Here is a 16298-nt window from a genome sequence, read left to right on the forward strand (position 1 = left end):
ACAAAGTATGTGAGGAAGGCTCGAGGGTGGTCCAGGAACCCCTCCCTGTCCGTAAATTGGAGAATTTGGCATTTTCAAAAAGCTCTTTCCTGAAATCTAGAGCCATAATCATTATGCTGAATTCTATGTAAAAATACAGTTTGTCTATTTTTCTGCATATCTCAGCTGCCTAAATATGCTTCTCTGCATCGCTGCTAAAATCTGGGTAAAAGAATGAAAGGATTGTGAGTCTTATTCAGTACATTTAGTTTAGTTTTTCCAAAGTCTACCAACCTTGCCAGCAGGCATGCCAGGTAAGATACAGTAGTTAGACAAGCTACCCACTGGGCACAGACATCAATTCAAAGTCTATTCCACATTGGTTCAACGTAATTTCATAAAATGGGACCTCTCAGGGACCGTGTTGCTAGTTAGCTCTTCACTCTTGATTGATACTACTGGACTCTGTGACACGAGGTTAGCCACATACCCACCAACTGTTAGGAGAGGGAAACTGCTGAGGGGGGGAAAGACCACAGTGGAATGATAGATGTGAAGGGTCCCTGATGATGCCGCGCCCTACGCAGACACCACTTGTGCTGGAGGTCTACAATGGCAGGGAGCTGGATCAGGGACCCTTCACATCTATGCCACAAACTGTTTGCCCTCCTACCATCAGGCAGGCGGTAAAGGTCTCTACGTTCCTGCATTAGCAGGCTCAAGAACAGTCTCTTTCCAACTGAACTCTGTGGCCCGGCACTAGCCACACCCACCCACCACTTAGTACTGCCTCTCAGGGACCGTGTTGTATTACTCTTCACTCTTCATGGTACTACTGGACTCTGTGACACGGCACTAGCCATATCCACCCACCCACCACTTAGTACTGCCTCTCAGGGACCGTGTTGTATTACTCTTCACTCTTCATGGTACTACTGGACTCTGTGGCCCGGCACTAGCCATATCCACCCACCACTTAGTACTGCCTCTCAGGGACCGTGTTGTATCACTCTTCACTCTTCATGGTACTACTGGACTCTGTGTCCCGGCACTAGCCACATCCACCCACCACTTAGTACTGCCTCTCAGGGACCGTGTTGTATTACTCTTCACTCTTCATGGTACTACTGGACTCTGTGGCCCGGCACTAGCCATATCCACCCACCACTTAGTACTGCCTCTCAGGGACCGTGTTGTATTACTCTTCACTCTTCATGGTACTACTGGACTCTGTGACACGGCACTAGCCATATCCACCCACCACTTAGTACTGCCTCTCAGGGACCGTGTTGTATTACTCTTCACTCTTCATGGTACTACTGGACTCTGTGACACGGCACTAGCCATATCCACCCACCACTTAGTACTGCCTCTCAGGGACCGTGTTGTATCACTCTTCACTCTTCATGGTACTACTGGACTCTGTGACACGGCACTAGCCACATCCACCCACCCACCACTTAGTACTGCCTCTCAGGGACCGTGTTGTATTACTCTTCACTCTTCATGGTACTACTGGACTCTGTGGCCCGGCACTAGCCATATCCACCCACCACTTAGTACTGCCTCTCAGGGACCGTGTTGTATTACTATTCACTCTTCACGGTACTACTGGACTCTGTGACACGGCACTAGCCACATCCACCCACCCACCACTTAGTACTGCCTCTCAGGGACCGTGTTGTATTACTCTTCACTCTTCATGGTACTACTGGACTCTGTGACACGGCACTAGCCATATCCACCCACCCACCACTTAGTACTGCCTCTCAGGGACCGTGTTGTATCACTCTTCACTCTTCATGGTACTACTGGACTCTGTGACACGGCACTAGCCACATCCACCCACCACTTAGTACTGCCTCTCAGGGACCGTGTTGTATCACTCTTCACTCTTCACGGTACTACTGGACTCTGTGACACGGCACTAGCCACACCCACCCACCACTTAGTACTGCCTCTCAGGGACCGTGTTGTATTACTCTTCACTCTTCATGGTACTACTGGACTCTGACACGGCACTAGCCACATCCACCCACCACTTAGTACTGCCTCTCAGGGACCGTGTTGTATTACTCTTCACTCTTCATGGTACTACTGGACTCTGTGACACGGCACTAGCCACACCCACCCACCACTTAGTACTGCCTCTCAGGGACCGTGTTGTATTACTCTTCACTCTTCATGGTACTACTGGACTCTGTGACACGGCACTAGCCACACCCACCCACCACTTAGTACTGCCTCTCAGGGACCGTGTTGTATTACTCTTCACTCTTCATGGTACTACTGGACTCTGTGACACGGCACTAGCCACATCCACCCACCACTTAGTACTGCCTCTCAGGGACCGTGTTGTATCACTCTTCACTCTTCACGGTACTACTGGACTCTGTGACACGGCACTAGCCACACCCACCCACCACTTAGTACTGCCTCTCAGGGACCGTGTTGTATTACTCTTCACTCTTCATGGTACTACTGGACTCTGTGACACGGCACTAGCCACACCCACCCACCACTTAGTACTGCCTCTCAGGGACCGTGTTGTATTACTCTTCACTCTTCATGGTACTACTGGACTCTGATATTGCTTTGCAAAGTCTGATTAAGGACGTTACTCAGTTGTACATGTACATGTGTACCTCGGTAACCTCATTGCTGCTATTTCTGCATTTCAATTGCATGCCTCCTTGCACTTTCAATTTGCCTCCATTGCACATTTATACATCCCACTTAATGATATACATTGTACTTAATTGTTACACTTGTACATTTTTTGTACTCTTTTATTTGTGCTTCTGTTTAGATGCTAACTGCATTTCGTTGTACTGTACTTGTACTTGTTCAATGACAATAAAGTTGAATTTAATCTATACACTCACATGCATGTGCTAACAAAACACGCACATGTGAAACACCAACACAGCCCTATCTGGTGCAAACACAGAGACACACACACAACACACACACACACACACACACACACACAACACACACACACACACACACACACACACAATCACACACACACACACACACACACACACGCATACGCACACATAGGCCAAACGAGGGAGGGAAAGGGTGCTAGGGAGGGACATGAACATGAAAGAAATGAGACTGATGCAGGGGAAATGGACCATGTGCAAGGTGGTACTTTGCAGAGGGCGTCAGTGAGCCCCCCCCCCACCCCCCCACCCCCCTCCCATCATTCAGACTGAAAAGACTTACTGACTGCTGTACTGACCTTCCTGTAATTCCTCATGAGTCACACTGCATCACAATGGGTGTCTCTCTGTACCTCTTGGGTATAACTCCAGCAGGATATGACAAAGCTTTAATCACCCTACAGCTGTGTCTTATGGGCCCTACACACTTCACGCAAACATTAGCGACAGAGAGTTGCTTTCACATCATAGTTCTACATACTTTTGTGTGGTAATCATTTGGGAACGGACCATATATGACACTCCATCGCTCTGTTTGCGTGAAGTGTGGAGTTGTCTTTAGTGCCTAGCTCCTACATGCAGCTCCTTGGTAATAGGTCCCTTAACACACTGTGTAATCACCACTCTACCATCCTGGACACCCTTGATGGATAGGCTTTTCTTTATCCCTTGAATCCATTTGTGCAGAGGGTTAAATCCTCTGCTCATTACTGTATCAGGGAGATGTGATTTAATTTGAATCCATACTCGAACTGATCAAATGAGGATGTCAGTGAATTCAGATCACGTATCAGTACCAAACAGTGGCGGACAGTGCCGTTTAAGATGAGGGAGGACATTTTTTGAGCATAGCCTTATTTCTATTACAGCATATTGGATGACTGTCATTCAATGTAACAGTGATAGGTTTAGGCTACAACCTGATGCTAGAATTTTCCCTGTATCCATCCTGAGGTTACTACAACCTAGCCTATGAATTCAGTTTTACAACGTAGGTGCATACAGGTCGAGAGACAAATTTGAGGTGACAGACAGTGAGTGACACATGGACAGCCATTGACATTCAATACAGCCTTCCACACTCTTGCCTGCATCTAGCTGATATAGGGTGTAATCATTAGTTCAACAGTTGCAAACAAAAGTTTCTATTGGACAAATTCAGATATGTTTATCCCCATTTTGTTCCGTTTGCTTCCGTTTAAGAATCGTGTTTCAACAGAATCAGCGGAATGAATACACCCCTGATCACACGTAAACACATTTCACTTTCATAGCAGGCACGTTGTAGTCATTCTTGTATCTATGTGCTCTCCTCTTACCTCTTCACTTCGCTTGTGGACTTCAATGCACAACACATCAGCTGCTTCTCCTTCATTTTGCAATTTTTTGTTGTTGTTTAACTACTGGCTTTAACTCTCTTTGAGTCAACGACTCACCACATTTTATGCTCTACACTACTAGCTAGCTGTAGCTAATGATTTCAGTACTAGATTCATTCTCTGATCCTGTGATTGGGTGGACAACATGTCAGTGTAACGTTTTTTTGAGTCGAAGGAGAGGCGGACCAAAACACAGCGTGGTTATTATTCATGGTTCTTTAATAAAGAAACTATACATGAATAGACTAACAAAACAAGAAATGTGAAAAACCAAAACAGCCCTATCTGGTGCAAACACAGAGACAGGAACAATCACCCACGAAACCCAACACCAAACAGGCTACCTAAATACAGTGCCTTGCGAAAGTATTCGGCCAATCCGGCTTTTAACTTCTTCACAACAGTATCTCGGACCTGCCTGGTGTGTTCCTTGTTCTTCATGATGCTCTCTGCGCTTTTAACGGACCTCTGAGACTATCACAGTGCAGGTGCATTTATACGGAGACTTGATTACACACAGGTGGATTGTATTTATCATCATTAGTCATTTAGGTCAACATTGGATCATTCAGAGATCCTCACTGAACTTCTGGAGAGAGTTTGTTGCACTGAAAGTAAAGGGGCTGAATAATTTTGCACGCCCAATTTGTCAGTTTTTGATTTGTTAAAAAAGTTTGAAATATCCAATAAATGTCATTCCACTTCATGATTGTGTCCCACTTGTTGTTGATTCTTCACAAAAAAATACAGTTTTATATCTTTATGTGAAGTTAATTTACTGTGATTGCTGTGAAATTGACAAATTCTTAAAACGACTGGTGAGAATTGATCCCCCTTCTCTATCCTGGTCCAGCTCTCTTCCAATATTGGTTATTCTACTCCTCTTGTTTTAATTTCCACTTCACCTTTTGGTCAATACACTCTCTCAGTCCTTCTCACCAATCTCTCTATCAATCTTTCCCTCGCTCACTGTTGGAATCTCTGACGTTTTAGACATTTATTTTTGTCATGGAGACAGACAGATTTCCAATAATAATAATAATAATAATATATGCCATTTAGCAGACGCTTTTATCCAAAGCGACTTACAGTCATGTGTGCATACATTCTACGTATGGGTGGTCCCGGGAATCGAACCCACTACCCTGGCGTTACAAGCGCCATGCTCTACCAACTGAGCTACAGAAGGACCACACAGCTACAGAAGGACCACATGTTTTGAACACAGGCACTAATTGAATACATGTATTAAAAAGATGAACACATAAACCAGCAAAGTGCATGCCTAAGACCTCCTCCTAAGTAAACCAACATTGGTAAGGAGAGCTTCACTGAATGCGTGTGTGGCTGGCTTATTGTTCTGTGTCTTTATCTACTGTCGGCCTGACTGAACAAGATTTACATCATGGATACTGACAGGCTATTTACTATAAAACTCTACAGCATACACACACCCCAGAAAGCCCTTGCCCTGCTGCAGATAACTAGCTACTCCTATAACACAAACAGGCACACACACTCACACCACGCATACCAGTAATCATGAAAAAGAGTACAGAGGACAACCTGAATAACATCAGTGAATTACTTATAGAGTAACTAACACAGAGCTAGGGAAAGGGGAGAGAGATAAAGTGGGAATGAAAGAGGATGAAAAGAGGGTAGGAAATAGTGGGTGGTAGGACAGAGTGAATGTGTGAAAAGGAGGCAAGCTTTAGTGATGAAGAAAAAAAGAGGGAGAGAGTGAAAGAGAGGAGAGGACGACACAAACACATGGAGGCAGAGAACAATAGAGGAATCCAGTTTACACTCGTAGAAAAAAGGTTTCCAAAAGGGTTATTCGTTTGTCCCCATAGGAGAACCCTTTTCGGTTCTAGGTAGAACCCTTTTGGGTTCCATGTAGAACCCTCTGTGAAAAGGATTCTACCTGGAACCAAAAAGGGTTCTCCTATGGGGACAGCCAAAGAACCCTTTCAGGCTTCTACTGTAGATAGCTCCTTTTTTCTAAGAGTGTTTGGAAGACGGGACAGGGATGAGAAGAACCGGGGGGAAGATTTAGACACAGTGAATGAGAACCTCATCAGACCGAGCCCAGCAGGATGGTGAGGGAACATACCTTCATTCTGCTCAGCCTGGTTACATGGAGAAACCAGCTTGGCCTTTCAATACTAACATGGCCTCAATACTTTTATCCTACACAACTACAATACTGACACAACTACAGTCTGATTACTAATGCACAACATAGCCTATGGACAGAGCTTCAAAACTACACATCACTGAAAAATAAACCCAATTAATTGAAAGACAAACATTCCCATTACTGAGTCCCTTGGCAACAGGACCAAATAAAACCTCTGTGGAAATAGGTCTGGACACAGGTTTGTGGGTAAATCAGACAGTCAGAGAGTGTCAGAGATGAGTACATAATGAGTAAGGGTCTAGATCTCCAAGGCGGCACAAGGTGACTGTGTATCTGACATGCTATAAGCACCGCTGTGTCACACACTCCATCTCTCCTCCCCAGTAGAAAACAAGCTGTCTGAAGGAGGTTTTTCTCTCACAAACTGTTGAAGGGTGTGTTAGTGATGGTGTGTTAGTGATGGTCAAATGATTTACTATGTGTTTTGCCAAGTGGTTTTTGAGATGAATCTGAATATATCACTGCGTCTAATCTCTGGGAATCAAGGTCACATGATCAAAACTAACATCAGCCCTAAACACTGACAGGATTTGAATCAAGGAGATCGATCCTCCTAGTTGATTGCTAATGAGATGATGTATGCATGCAGAATTGGCAACCCTAGCCCCAAGCCATAACTAATATATGTGGAAGGACCACCAATTACTTGGTCCGCTCACATATAGCATTCAAATGTTTTAGATAGTCAACAGTTTGGAAATGGTCACGGTGTGTGTCCCCCCCCTAAAACAATTGAAAGTTGGTATAGTAGATTGGATAGTGCATCATCAGTTTTACTCTGGTCATGTTAGTCATTGCATAACTTAGAGAGCTATTTAGAACTTGTCAAAAATGTCCAGATCAAGAAGCAATAGCTAGGATTTTTAGCCTATAGATTTTGCAGTAACGTCCGAGTCACTCAAATATTACATGAATACACATTAGACAAGGACAAATATAGAAATGCAAGAAAATTAGCTTAAAACTGCAAAATGTTCTCTGCAACCCCATGACAAAATTTGTCGAATTGCAGGAAATAAGCCTTAAACCTGCTATTTTTTTTTATTTCTGCCAACAAGAGGGGTGTGAACAGTTTGTGTCATGAACAGTGCTTGTGCCCATAGAAATAGATGTGGGCCGCAGGATCTTTTCCAACGCTGGAAGGGGGGACTGTGTGAAAAAGTTTGGGAACCCTGCTCCATAACATAGCTCCCTAACTTCATCATCCATCCAAAAGGCACCACAGAGTATCGTTCACATTCCCCTTATGCCCCCACAACCCTGCAGTCTCCATGACAACGGCCCTCTCAAGCATACGGAAAGGAAGAGTTATGAGATGTGAGCAGAGTGCTAATGTACATGTTCACACACAAACACACCCACACACACTCTTTATCTACCGAGTACACATGCATGCGTATCTGTGCACACACAAGCAAGAGCTCACGCACGTACACACACTGTAATGAAAAATCATTGAGTCATGGGCAGTGATTCTGGACCCTGTCTTTCTCAAGGGCATCTCTCAACCATGACTGTGGTACAGCCACGTGCACCACAGCAAGAAATGACACATATTTCACAGAGGTCTCCCCTGATCACTGTTCCTCAGTCTCTGTTTAAACTTATGTGTTAGCAATGCTATCCATCTCTCTCTCATTTTCTCTGTTAGTCAGTCTCACTTTTTAATTTTCTCTGTTGTGCCGTCCCCTGATTTCTCATTTTGTCCACACTTGTTAGTGTACAACCATTAGGGCAGCACGAGTGGAACTCATTCCTCTATGTTTGTCTATCAGCAGTAATGGAATTAATTTATGTGGGACTATTGTACTTTGTTTGCCTCCTTATTGTCTTATCTGTCTGTCTATCTATCAGACATATTAGAGAAGGTAAACGTTTGTGAAGCCCACAAGTATAATGCAATATAATGTTGCAAAGAAAGCAGTCTAAGACTTGTTCGAAGCAAGAAGATCTCCCTTATATTGTCATATTATCATCTCATTGTGATGAGTTATGATCTGAATCGATAATCATTGACCATCAGATTTAAACAATGAAGTCACAGAGAACGATCCAATAGATTATAATATCATATCATTGTACATACCAGCTTTAAGTATGTACTATAGAGACTGAGACATGTCACAGCCATGCTGATGGTTATTCCCTCAGTCATGAGTGTGTAGTTCAGGTGCTCTATTCTGTTTGGTTGTCCCTCTATGTGTCTTGTCTTTCTAGTTTGTTGTTCTCTGTCTCCCTGTCCTTGTCTCTCTGGTCTGTCTGCTTGTCTGTCTCTCTGGTCTGTCTGTCTGTCTATCTCTCCTGTCTGTCTGTCTGTCTGTCTGTCTGTCTGTCTGTCTGTCTGTCTGTCTGTCTGTCTGTCTGTCTGTCTGTCTGTCTGTCTGTCTGTCTGTCTGTGTTGTGTCTGTCTGGTTGACGTACCTCTGGACGGTCGTCTCCTCTGCTTGGTCTGCATGGTCAAAGTGCCCACCACTGCGCCCATGTTGTTGCCGTGAAAATCTGCTTGTTCAAACAAACGACTGAGCAGTCCTCTTCTCTCTATTTATCTTCCCTTTTCTGTCCTTCTCCCTCCCTATCTCTCTGAATAAGCCCCTGCCCCCCTCTTGTCTCGTCTCTCAACGTTGGGTCTCTCTATGGTGGTGCCCCTGTTCCTTTACCGTCGTTTCTGTGTGAATGAAATATAGCTCAAATTCTCCTTCCCCAAACGTACACAAGCTGCTCCTGCTTCTCCATGCCCCTCCCACCCTTCTCTCCACTCCTCGGTCACCGCTCTCTCTCTTTCCCTCTTTTTCACTCTCCATTCTTCCTTCCTTCCCTCTCCCTTCCTCCATCCTTCCCTCCCACCCCCTCCCTCTCTCTCCACACCCTGTTGTTATGCAGTGTCCATAACTGTTGCTGTGCTCACACCCCCATACAATGAATGGTATGGATGTAGAGTATGTAAGGCTGAGAGTGTTCCATACTGTCCACATTTCACTATGGTGCTGCATCTTCTCTCCATATGACCTTCCCTCCATGTCTACCCTATGACAGAGTGGAATATCTAAAGCTAAGTGGGCCTCTCCTCCTGTTACCTTAGAGCTCTCTGTATTTCTAATCCACTAGCACACACACACACACACACACACACACACACACACACACACACACACACACACACACACACACACACACACACACACACACACACACACACACACACACACACACACACACACACACACACACACACACACACACACACACACACACACACACACACACACACACACACACACTGCATGATTGCTTCGACATATGGCAGTGTCCTGCCTTGGTGTTGCATGTCAGAGCAAGAACAGCATGTCAGAGCCAGCTAAGAGGGATGAGGAGGGGAGATGTGGATTCTTCATTTCATGAGAAAAATATAATGAAGGAACTTATAATGACGACTGATTTTATGTAAAAAACATACACACAATCCCATGCACCCACCCACACACAGAGTTGTGTATGCATGTACGCACGTAAACAAACACACGCGTATGCATGCGTGCACATGCTGTGTGTGTGTCTCAGAGGGCAGCCCAGTCCTCCAGCTGGAGTGTCCTTCTCTGTCTCTAATGGTCTGTATAAATAGCTGTTTGTTTTTGGCCACCTGCTTGTCTGACGTTTGTTCTCATTAAGTCCCATTAAGCCGTCATTGTAAATAAGTATTTGTTCTGAAATGACTTGCCTAGTTAAATATAGGTCAAATATATTTTTTATTAAAATACAATTAAGTGAGAGGGTTGACATGACCCCAGAGAGAGAGAGAGAGAGAGAGAGAGAGAGAGAGAGGAGGGAAAGTGGAAGGAGGGATATGGGAAAAGAAGGAGAAGGAGGGGATATATCTGAGAGAGCAGAGAAAGTGGAAGGAGGGATATGGGAAAATAAGGAGAGGGAGGGGATATATCTGAGAGAGCAGAGAGAGAGAGAGAGAGAGAGAGAGGAAGGAGGGATATGGGAAAAGAAGGAGAGGGAGGGGATATATCTGACAGAGCAGAGAGAGAGAGAAAGTGGAAGGAGGGATATGGGAAAAGAAGGAGAGGGAGGGGATATATCTGAGAGAGCAGAGAGAGTGGAAGGAGGGATATGGGAAAAGAAGGAGAGGGAGGGGATATATCTGAGAGAGCAGAGAGAGAGAGAGAGAGTGGAAGGAGGGATATGGGAAAAGAAGGAGAGGGAGGGGATATATCTGAGAGAGCAGAGAGAGAGAGAGTGGAAGGAGGGATATGGGAAAAGAAGGAGAGGGAGGGGATATATCTGAAAGAGCAGAGAGAGAGAGAGAGAGAGAGAGTGGAAGGAGGGATATGGGAAAAGAAGGAGAGGGAGGGGATATATCTGAGAGAGCAGAGAGAGAGAGAGTGGAAGGAGGGATATGGGAAAGAAGGAGAGGGAGGGGATATATCTGAGAGAGCAGAGAGAGAGAGAGAGAGAGGAGTGAGAGTGGAAGGAGGGATATGGGAAAAGAAGGAGAGGGAGGGGATACATCTGAGAGAGCAGAGAAAGTGGAAGGAGGGATATGGGAAAAGAAGGAGAGGGAGGGGATATATCTGAGAGAGCAGAGAGAGAGAGAGGAAGGAGGGATATGGGAAAAGAAGGAGAGGGAGGGGATATATCTGAGAGAGCAGAGAGAGAGAGAGTGGAAGGAGGGATATGGGAAAAGAAGGAGAGGGAGGGATATATCTGAGAGAGCAGAGAAAGTGGAAGGAGGGATATGGGAAAAGAAGGAGAGGGAGGGAGGGGATATATCTGAGAGAGCAGAGAGAGAGAGAGGAAGGAGGGATATGGGAAAAGAAGGAGAGGGAGGGGATATATCTGAAAGAGCAGAGAGAGAGAGAGAGAGAGTAAGGCGGGATATGGGAAAAGAAGGAGAGGGAGGGGATATATCTGAGAGAGCAGAGAGAGAGAGAAAGTGGAAGGAGGGATATGGGAAAAGAAGGAGAGGGAGGGATATATCTGAGAGAGCAGAGAAAGTGGAAGGAGGGATATGGGAAAAGAAGGAGAGGGAGGGAGGGGATATATCTGAGAGAGCAGAGAGAGAGAGAGGAAGGAGGGATATGGGAAAAGAAGGAGAGGGAGGGGATATATCTGAGAGAGCAGAGAGAGAGAGAAAGTGGAAGGAGGGATATGGGAAAAGAAGGAGAGGGAGGGATATATCTGAGAGAGCAGAGAAAGTGGAAGGAGGGATATGGGAAAAGAAGGAGAGGGAGGGAGGGGATATATCTGAGAGAGCAGAGAGAGAGAGAGGAAGGAGGGATATGGGAAAAGAAGGAGAGGGAGGGGATATATCTGAGAGAGCAGAGGGGGATGTTCTTCAAGTCAAATCAAAACTTCACATCCTAATTAATTATAAGAAAACAAACTTTTCCGAGGACTGAGATTCCAATTCCTCCCAATGATGGTGAATTTCTGGCTGCAGAGCACATTGCGGCCTATTATAGACTAATACAGTCTTTCCTCTGCACATGGCGGGATTCTAATCAACCCTATCTCTGTTGCATTCGAGTGGTGAATATTGTTTTGCATAACTGTCATGGTTCTACATGCTGTGGGAATATATAAGTAACTGCATTATTACGATGGGCACAATTAGTATTCAGAGAGGGGGAATAGGGAGAGAAGAGAAATAGAGAGGGGGTAATATCAAATACAATTTTAATTGTCACATGCACCAAATACAACAGCTGCAGACCTTACCGTGAAATGCTTACTTACAAGCCCTTAACCAACAATGCAGTTCAAGAAATAAAGTTAAGAAAATATTTACTAAATAAATTAAAGTATTAAATAAAAGAAAAAGTAACACAATAAAATAACAATAACGATGGTATATCGTATAACAGTGTCAATGTGCGGGGGGTTAGTCGAGGTAATTTGTACATGTAGGCATGGCAATTTGAACACAGCCCTTAATGAATGACTGACCATCTGAATTCTTTAGCAATACAAGACCATCGTTTGACCATCGCTTAATGAGAGGTCTGGTTAGCAGATATCACTGAATTTGTTCAGGAAATGTGTCATTCTAATGCATGTAGGCATGGGGTAAAGAGAAAATGCATAGATAATAAACAGCAGTAGCAGCAGTGTCAATGAAAAATAGTCCGGGTGAAAATGTAATGAATTGTTCAGCAGTCTTATGGCTTGTGGGTAGAAGCTGTTTAGGATCCTTTTGGACCTAGACTTGGAGCTCCGGTATCACTTGCCATGTGGTAACAGAGAGAACAGTCCAAGACTTGGGTGACTGGAGTCTTTGACAATTTTTTGGGCCTTCCTCTGATACTGCCTAGTATATAGGTCCTAGATGGCAAGAAGCTTGGCCCCAGTGATGTACTGGGCCATACGCATTACCATCTGTAGCGCCTTATGGTCGGATGCCGAGCAGTTGCCGAACCAAGTGGGGATGCAACCTGTCAGGATGCTCTCGACGGTGCGGCTGTAGAACTTTTTGAGGATCTGTGGACCCATGCCAAATCTATTCAGTCTTCTGAGGGGGAAAAGGTGTTGCCGTGCCCTCTTCACAACTGTCTTGGTGTGTTTGGACCATGATAGTTTGTTGGTAATGTGGACACCAAGGAGCTTGAAACTCTTGACCCGCTCCACTACAGCCCCATCGATGTAAATAGACTGACTAATGGACAAAAAATGGGCTTTTCTTTCAAAAACAAGGACAGTTCTAAGTGACCCCAAACTTCTGAACGATAGTGTATGAGCGGTCACTCTGGGGAAGATGTCGTCGATGCACTTATAGATGAAACCGGTGTCTGAGGTGGTATACTCCTAAATGCCATCGAATGAATCCCGGAACATATTCCAGTCTGTGCTAGCAAAACAGTCCTGTAGCGTATTAATCTGCTTCATCAGACCACTTCCGTATTGAGCGAGTCACTGGTACTTCCTGCTTGAGTTTTTGCTTGTAAGCAGGAATCTGGAGGATATAATTATGGTCAGATTTGCCAAATGGGGGGCGAGGGAGACTTTTGTATGCGTCTCTGTGTGTGGCGTCTCTGGTTGCACATGTGACATGCTAATAGAAATTAGGTAAAAAGGATTTCATTTTGCCTGCATTAAAGTCCCCGGCCACTAGGAGTGCCACTTCTGGATGAGCATTTTCTTGTTTGCTTATGGCCTTACACAGCTCGTTGAGTAGTAAGTAGTTTGAAAGACTGAATCCCCTCTGGGCTTGAATTATGTGTAGGAGAAAAATGAGGAAATTCAGAGCCTACCAAACCTAGGCAGCTTGTGTCTGATTCTTAACACTCCATTAATAGACAGTCCTCTCACAACCACTACAACCCAGTCTATTTAGTCCTTAAACCTGTTACGGCTAGACGTTCCGCTAGCGGAGCGCGAAATTCAAATTAAATTATTTTAAATATTTGACATTCATAAAATAAAAATAAAAATAACTTCTTGTTAATCCAGCCACCATGTCAGATTTCAAAAAGGCTTTACAGCGAAAGCAAACCATGTGATTATTTGAGGACAGCGCCCCATCATACAAACACATGAAAATCATATTTCAACCAAGCATGTGCGACATGAAAGTCAGAAATAACGATATAATTCATACCTTACCTTTGAAGATCTTCTTCTGTTGGCACTCTAATATGTCCCAGAAACATCACTAATGGTAATTTTGTGATTTATTTGGCTATCTTGATTCAGAAATACACCGGTTCCAACTCGCCCAACATGACTACAAATGATCTAATAAGTTACCTGTAAACGTGGTCCAAACATTTCAAACAACTTTCCTAATCCAACTTTAGGTATCATAAAACGTAAATAATCGATATAATGTAAGACAGAATATACTGTGTTCAATAGCAGACAAAATTAAAGTGGAGCAAACTCCAGGTCGCGCGCACCAAACAAAAGAGTCCACTTGGCTTGGAAAGTACAGCCGTACTTCTTCATTTCTCAAAGGAAAAACATGAACCAATTTCTAAAGACTGTTGACATCTAGTGGAAGCCATAGGAACTGCAACCAGGTGCCTGGATGGTTTGTCCTCTGGGTTTCGCCTGCCAAATAAGTTATGTTATGCTCACAGACATTATTTTAACAGTTTTAGAAACTTTAGAGTGTTTTCTATCCCAATCTGCCAATTATATGCATATCCTAGCTTCTGGGCCTGAGTAGCAGGCAGGTTACTTTGTGCACACTTTTCATCCGGACGTGAAAATACTGCCCCCTATCCCAAAGAGGTTTTAAACAGGCAATCAAAATCAGGTTCCTCACTAAAGAAGTTAATATGAACCAGGCATACACAGAAACAAAGAAATGACTCAGAAGCATGCAACAGCACCCCTATCTTCATTTTGAGACAGACAGACAGACAGACAGACAGACAGACAGACAGACAGACAGACAGACAGACAGACAGACAGACAGACAGACAGAGAGAGAGAGAGAGAGAGAGAGGGGATTTAAAATTCCCACCAGAAAGCTCCAGGGGATTTGAATCAAGGGCTTCAAACATTCTTAGGGGTTTTGTGTTTTTACCCAGAATTTCTAATCCCATTAACTCTGTACCAACAGCGTAAATTCTCTCTCTCTCTCTCTCTCTCTCTCTCTCTCTCTCTCTCTCTCTCTCTCTCTCTCTCTCTCTCTCTCTCTCTCTCTCTCTCTCTCTCTCTCTCTCTCTCTCTCTCTCTCTCTCTCTCTCTCTTCAGACATCTGTATCCTCTCAGCCCCTATGTACCCGCCTCCCCCTACTGAAGTTACCCCCCTCACTATTAGACATGTACAGTATTCACTTGATCATGTACAACCCCAACATAAGCCTATTTCTTTCTCTTTCTCTTTCTCTTTCTCTTTCTTCTCTTCTCTTCTCTTCTCTCTTCTCTCTCTCTCTACTCTCTTCTCTTCTCTTCTCTTCTCTCTCTCTCTCTCTCTCTCTCTCTCTCTCTCTCTCTCTCTCTCTCTCTCTCTCTCTCTCTGTGTGTGTATATGTATTGTAAAAAATCTCCCATTGTTTAGAGTGCATTCCCTCTCAATTGGGCAAAAACAAAGTCCATAGATACATCAAATGGTTAAATTATGCATTCATTCTATTCCATGAACACTACTGGGCAGGCTGTTGACAACTATGATGAGAAGAGATCCAACAGACAACTACCCTTGATATCAATAGCTAATACATTCAGTATTCCCTTTACATCAGTTTGTGTTATGTCCTTGGACTCTGTCAGATGCCCTTTGTACTAATCTCAGTACTGACAATAGATCAGTGTTGCTCCACTAGTTTGAAACACTGTCATGTACAGTATGTCAGCATAGCCAGTAGAAGTAGATGATCAGGCAGTGTTAGTATAGCCAACCATCTGATAGACAACAGGTTACACACAAGCTAACGTTAGTCTCTTAGTTACTAAAGTAAGAATGTTTTAAGTCTGTGTGTGTGTCTGTGTGTGTGTTTTTGCACTTGTACGCGTGGGTTACTTTCTAAATGTAATCCATTAGTTACTAGTTATTTACCTGTCCAAAATTGTAGTCAGTAGAGTATCTTTTGTATTACCCAAACTCAGTAACATAATCGGATTACTTGCAGTTGCTTTTGGATTACTTTCCCCTAGAAGAAGACAAAAAGGGTCCATCAAACGCATGTGCTGTGTCATCATAGTGGTCTCTGACTTGTGGTCAGACTCGCTCAGGTGGAACAAACTTAAACCTGCACCTTTTTTCAACGCTGAATTGAATGTCATTGAAAAAACAAAGCATCATAATGTATTTTTTCGCAAACATCCTTTCTGAATTTA

At 44.1% G+C, this 16298-nt stretch overlaps 1 protein-coding gene across 2 annotated transcripts in view; it reads right to left on the reverse strand.

Moving 5' to 3' along the window:
- Positions 1-16298, reverse strand: part of LOC118385177 (Kv channel-interacting protein 1-like) — a 58296-nt gene that overhangs the window by 8030 nt on the left and 33968 nt on the right. Inside the window, exon 1 of one of the 2 annotated variants that reach the window (XM_035772087.2) lies at positions 8934-9145. The exons of the other annotated variant lie outside the window; for it this stretch is intronic. Within the exon in view, the coding sequence (XP_035627980.1) occupies positions 8934-8994 (61 nt within the window). The 5' untranslated portion in view covers positions 8995-9145. Of the gene's footprint in view, positions 1-8933; positions 9146-16298 lie in introns of those variants that run through there. 2 annotated transcript variants of the gene reach the window in all.

This window comes from Oncorhynchus keta, chromosome 6, assembly GCF_023373465.1.
Source record: "Oncorhynchus keta strain PuntledgeMale-10-30-2019 chromosome 6, Oket_V2, whole genome shotgun sequence".
NCBI lineage: Eukaryota > Metazoa > Chordata > Actinopteri > Salmoniformes > Salmonidae > Oncorhynchus > Oncorhynchus keta.